The 6,231-nt window shown below is 39.5% G+C and overlaps 1 protein-coding gene across 1 annotated transcript; it reads left to right on the top strand.

Moving 5' to 3' along the window:
* The first annotated feature begins 356 nt into the window (after positions 1-356).
* On the top strand, positions 357-4,744 carry MCFD2 (multiple coagulation factor deficiency 2). The gene is made up of 3 exons (XM_008641718.2): positions 357-525; positions 1,209-1,368; positions 2,420-4,744. Exons 1-3 carry the CDS (start codon positions 386-388, stop codon positions 2,549-2,551), a joined length of 432 nt encoding a protein of 143 aa, XP_008639940.1. The 5' UTR covers positions 357-385; the 3' UTR covers positions 2,552-4,744.
* The last annotated feature ends 1,487 nt before the right edge of the window (positions 4,745-6,231 follow it).

Raw genomic sequence — 6,231 nt, 5'->3', positions numbered from 1 at the left:
TAATTAGATGGAGCCGCTTCGATACCGTAAGCGACCTTTGCTCCCATAGCTGTGGGCAGGTCTGCCTGAGGCAGGCATGGTAGCTTGGTTGTCTGGAAGGTATATGAAAACCCAAGCATGGCTAAGGTGTGCGCATCTCCTATGAGGAAAAAAAAAAAAAAGACATGATCTGAAAATTACTGCATAATCCCGTAAAATAGGGACCCTCATAAAAACTCAGTTGGAGCTCTCTGGCTCTCTGCTTGCAAAGTTTTCAGTGCAGCAGGTTCTTCTATTCTGAGACTTAATGAGGTTGTTTCTAAGCAATCTCTAAATCTGCCAAAAGTAAATTGCATTTTTCATATGTTGTTTTTGGGGGGGGATGTTTTCCTTTTTGTAGATCACAATGGCCCAAAGGATGTTTAGAACACGTTTGCTATTCTGCTTTCTGGCTGCGTTCTTCATCTCTGCCCTAGCTGAGGAACACGTAGGAGAGAGTCAACATCCAAATATTCGCCTTGATAAGAATTTGGTACAAGATAAAGAGTATGTGTTCCATGTTCTAAAAGCGTAAACCTTACTTCTTAATGATTTCTTATCTCTAAAGTGTTATGCGAGTTGGACTTAAGCCTAGGGCACCCTGTTTTCTCAGAATGTTGTATAACTAGCTAAAGCCAGATATGATACATGCTTGCTTGATAAATTTGTAGAGATATAAGACCTGGAAAGGTCTCTCTGGAGCCTTCAGCCCTACTTATGCTATAAAAAATTTTTTACAGAAATCTTGCTTACCCATATCAGCATACTTTAGACAAAATCATATTCCTAACAGGTAGAGTTCATTTTCTCATTTGCTTCTTCATAGATGCAGAACAGTTCTAGCAGAAAATAAAACTCCCTGGAACACTTCATGGTTGACTGGGAAAGATGTTCCTGCAGTTCCTGTGCTTTGGAAGACAGCCAAAAAGAGATTTTGGGCTCTGCTTCAGTTGTTTTGATAGCCTGCTAAGTAGGCCAGAAGAAATAGAAATAGCTGTCTAAGGTATTAGAGGCCTCTACAGCCCCTGTAACAAGCAACCTTTGTGCCCCCTTTATCTTAGTATCAAACTGTAGTTTTTAGTTGTCCAGGGTACTTTTAGATGTACAATATTTGATCAAAGACTAAATTTGCTGTAAACAGAACATTAAATATTAACTGATGGAAATGTTGTGGGTTTTGTTTTTCATAGACACATCATGGAACACTTGGAAGGTGTTATCGAGAAACCAGAATCTGAGATGTCTCCACAAGAGTTGCAGCTCCATTACTTCAAAATGCATGATTATGATGGCAATAATTTGCTAGATGGGTTAGAGCTTGCTACTGCTATCTCACATGTCCACAAAGAGGTAGGTGTAGTTTTGTAAGGGGATATGTGTTTGGAAACAGTTCTGACTCTAAAAGCAGCAGAACAGTTGCAACACATCTTCAGTGCAGTTACAGTTTTGCCTGAAAATGAGACTTCTTCTCCTGATAGTTCTGGTTGAATTTGTAAAAGTACATTATCGCAGCTTTTCATGTCACATTGCAGTTTTTAGGAAGTTTCCATTTTAGTTTAAAGTCTAGAATGAGGAAGGGCTCCAGAGTCAAAATTATTTTACAGAAGGCTTACTTTGGTAGGTAGGGATGGAGAGAAAGGGAAATCATCCAAAATGGGGCATGAGGGTAGACATATCCTGTGATACGACACTGTTTTCGACTTCAGACTGTTACTGCTGTGCATACACAAACTATGAAAAACCTCTTGCACAAAATTTGTATTAGAAGAACCCGTTATGGTTTGCCTCTTCCTAAACTCAAATTCTCTTTCCAGTCATTAGGAACACACTAGAAACACACTATCTCATATTAATGTTCTGAAAGTTAAAACTCAGAATAGCAGAACTTCCTGCTAATAACATGTGGCAAAAATTACTGAGAGGAGAACAGAGTGATGACTGGTTGTTTCTTGTGCAAAGGCACCTCTCTGTGTTCCTATAAGGGGTGTTACTAAGAATTTTACTGACTTTGAGCTACAGTGCTGAATTTTTTCACTTCTCTTTTACTGTAAGATGTTTCTGTACTGTATAGAAACTACAGTGGCTGTGCTACATCAAGATCCTAATTAAGCATACATCTATTAGATGATTGTCCATCATTATACATTGTCCTATTCAGCTTTTGGAACTTCTGGCCAAGAGTATTGACTGCAGAATGCTTGTTCTGAAGTCCAGAGAACTTTGACTTCAAAGCTTCCATCTGATGAAATTTGCTTATATTGTTACAAATGATTACATAAACCTTAGTGCTAAATTAGGCACCAAACATGAACACCTTAAAAATTAGATGTCAGTAATCTGTCATATGTGACACTAGATGGGAGAGACTGCTGAACTGTTCAATGGGGTTTTGTTTCTGTAGGAAGGTGGTGAGCATACCCAAGCAATGAAGGAAGAAGAGCTGATTAGTCTAATAGATGATGTCTTACGAGATGATGACAAGAACAACGATGGATACATTGACTATGCAGAATTCGCAAAATCACTGGAATAAGGGTTTGTTTCTCCTTCTAACCACGTGAAAATGTGAACCAGTATAATGTGATTCATTACTGTCTCATGTCAACCTCTGTGCTGTGAGAAGGAGAGGTGTACCAGTTCCAGCTGAATTTATTTGAAAGTTCTATGTGTTAAGAGGCTGGCTAACTTGGAGTGAGAGCCATGTTTGACTAAATGTAACTACACATTTGAATGATGCACATGGGAGTGTCAACAGTACTCACACAGGGTACAGCTGACAAACTCATAAGTAGCTCCGTATGAATACTAAATAGAATCATTAGCATCTAAATTTCTGGGTTTCAATCATTAGGTTTTATAGTTCTTATTTGCTTACATCTTCTATTTAAAATTATACCTAGAAAGCAAGAAATGATTACTGCATATAGTTGTATTCCAAGGATAAATGTCTTCACCTTCTCTCTAATTTACAGGGAAATCTGCAGATAAGTGCAGGAGCTTGAAACAGCAGTTGTAGGGGGAAAGCATTTGAATGTGGGTTACATTTCAGTTCCACATGACACCATATGGACTTAAACAGTCTTTGAATAAATTGAGTATTGTTAAATATATGTACTTCCTAGCATACCCTTACATATAAATATATATACATGTTTTTCAATTTTTTGTCCTCTACAAATTTACTTTTTATATCTTAATTTACTGATTTCTTTTTCATCTACCTTCCATGTTTTCTTAAGAAAATGAAAGTATTTTTATTACATTTATATGTTGTGTTAATGCTGTATAGCATTTGCTAGAGTAGCTTCTGCTATCTCATTTTGAATCATAGAATGGCCTTGGTTGGAAGAGACCTTACAGATCATTCAGTTCCAAGACCCCTGCCATAGTCAGGGATACTTTCCACTGGACCAGGTTGTTCAGGTGCTCCTTGTCCAGGGCTAGGTCATCTACAGCTTCTCTGGGCAACCTGTTCCAGTGCCTGTCCACCCACCCAGTAAAGAATTTCTTCCTAACATCTCATCTAAACCTAGCCTCTATCACTACATACTCTTGTAAAGAGTCCCTCTCCATCTTTCTTGTAGGCTCCCTTCAGGTACTGGAAGGCTGCAATTAGGTCACCCCAAAACTTCTCTTTTCCAGGCTGAACAATCCCACTTCTCTCAGCCTTTCCTTGTAGGAGAGGTGCTCCACGCCTCTGATCATCTTGGTGGCCTCCTCTGGACTCTAACAGGTCCCTGTCTCTCCTATGCTGGGACCCCAGAGCTGGATGCAGTGTTCCAGGTGGGGTCTCAGCAGAGCAGAGCAGAGGGACAGAATCCCCTCCCTGGCCCTGCTGCCCACACTGCTTTGGATGCAGCCCAGGACACTTTTGTCTTGTTGGGCGGTGAGTGCTCAGGGCTGGGTCTTGTCCAGCCTCTCACCCACCAGCACCCCCAAGTCCTTCTCAGCAGGGCTGCTCTGATCTGTTCATCCCCCCGCCCGTGTTGATACCTGGGTTGCTCCACGCAGGTGCAGCACCTTGCACTTGATTTTGTTAAACCTCATGAGATTCTCATGGGCCCACCTCTAGAGCTTGTCCAGGACCTGGATGGCATCCCATCCTTCAGGAGTGTTTTGAAGGTTACATTAACAGTAAACCAGTTTAATATTAAAGCTTTTGTTCAATTTGGGTTTTACAGTATTAGCCAGCAGCAGTGAGCAAGTAATGCTGCCTTGTTAAGGTTTAAGTTCATATTCCTTGACACTTAAATTATGGTATTACTTTCACAAAGTATTTCATAACTTAACAGTTTCAAGCTACTTGAGTGTTTGCAAATCATCATGGCTCTAGGAATGTTTTCACTCTCTTGACTCAATATTTGATAAATCAAGCCGTTTAAGGGTATTAGAGCAGTGATGTATTGCTGTGTTATTGATGTTTGGTGACTGAAACATAACTGAAATCTTAAATTGCATTCAATGATTATTCATTAATAAAGAATCTAAATGTTAGCCTATTTCTGTAAATGTATAAAGAGCTATTTTCTATACAAAATTATTCTTATACAAGAGAAACACATTTGTAAAAGATATTATTTCCTCTGTTTAAATGTTTGTGCAATGAAGCCTGAGTGTTGGATTTTTTTTCCTTGTACTAATTATTTATTTTGAAATCTTTGTGGCCAGGTTTGTGCTGGTTGTACAAGCAATAAAATTAAGTTGGGGTTTGTGCATGCTGATAGGATACACAAGGCTGGAAGTCCTAGTAAGAAATGTACCTCATTTGCTGATGTGTTTTTAAGCCCATCTCTCTTACTCACAGTCATCTTATAAGAAAATTCTTTTAGTTAAACCTACTTTTTTTTTTTTTAATCTTTTCTGAGGCTGAATGATCTGGAGTGAATGTTGAATCAGAAAAAAGTGTAGGATATGCTAGTAGCTAAGAGGGCAGAAGAGGTTAAGCTGCTCAGCTTTGAGCACTTAAAGCAGGTTGCCTGTAGCCCTGTCAAGTCTTATATGCTTATTGCTCTTGTGGTTTAACCCCAGCTGGCAGCAAGGGACCACAGAGCTGCTCGCTCCCCCTGGTCAGATGGCGGAGAGAATCAGAAGGGTAAAAGTGAGAAAACTTGGGGGTTGAAATGAAGACAGTTTAATAGCTAAAGCAAAAGCCCTGAGTGCAAACAAAGCAAAATAGGGAATTCCTTCACCCGTTGCCATGGGCAGGTGAGTGTCAGGAGAGCAAGGCTCCATAACACGTAACAACGGCTTGGGACGACAAATGCCATCACTCCGAATATACCCCCTCTCTTCCTTCATCCCCCTTAGCTTTATACGCTCAGGAATATCCCTTTGGTCACTTGGTGTCAGCTATCCCGGTTCTGTCCTCTCTCAGCTCCTTGTGGCACCTCTCACTGGTGTGGTGGGATGAGAGGGTAGAAAAAACCTGGCCTCTGTGTAAGCTCTGCTCAGCAATAACGAAAAATCCCTGTGTTACCAACTCTATTTTCAGCACAAATCCAAAACACAGCACCATACTAGCCACCATGAAGAAAATGAACTCTTTGCCAGCCAAAATTAGCACAATACTTAAGGCTCTGAGTTTTAGGTTTATTTGAGATGAAAGGGCATCGCCAAGGAACTGACTCTTATGCATGGTTTTCTCGTCATGTGCAACCTCCTGTAAGTCCATTTATATACATCTGTTGTATTTATATGCATATTTATTAACTGCTATTGTATGTGGCAAAAGACATGCACTATGGAAGCTTCATATTGCAAATCATGATAAATGCTGGTAATGTGAACATTATTTGCCAGCTATTTTAAACTTGTTTTAAGGGTTCAGAAGTATAAATAGATAAGTTGTTTACTGAAAAGGGAAAACAAAATTGGCACCTTTGATATGCATGAAGAACAAAATAAAGTTTCTGCTTTCCTAGAAAGAACAGTTCAAGAAGAGTTATCCAAGCTGAAACCTGCATCGTCTTTACTCATCCTCCTAAAACAAATACACATACGTCATTAAGTACAATTAAAGATAAGTGTTTTAAGAGCTGTCTGGGGAGCTTTCTCAGTTATTAAGTAGGAAAGTGCAAAATTGCTGAGAGTGATGGTGAATCAGACTTCTTTTTTTTCAAATAGAACTAATTCATGTGCTAGTTGTAGCTCAGATGATACCCCTAAATGCACTGGTACAGGCCATATATAAATACAATATTTTTTGTTTCATAT

Source organism: Corvus brachyrhynchos, unplaced genomic scaffold (genome assembly GCF_000691975.1).
Source record: "Corvus brachyrhynchos isolate BGI_N302 unplaced genomic scaffold, ASM69197v1 scaffold258, whole genome shotgun sequence".
NCBI lineage: Eukaryota > Metazoa > Chordata > Aves > Passeriformes > Corvidae > Corvus > Corvus brachyrhynchos.
This window is presented reverse-complemented; position numbering and strand designations above follow the sequence as displayed.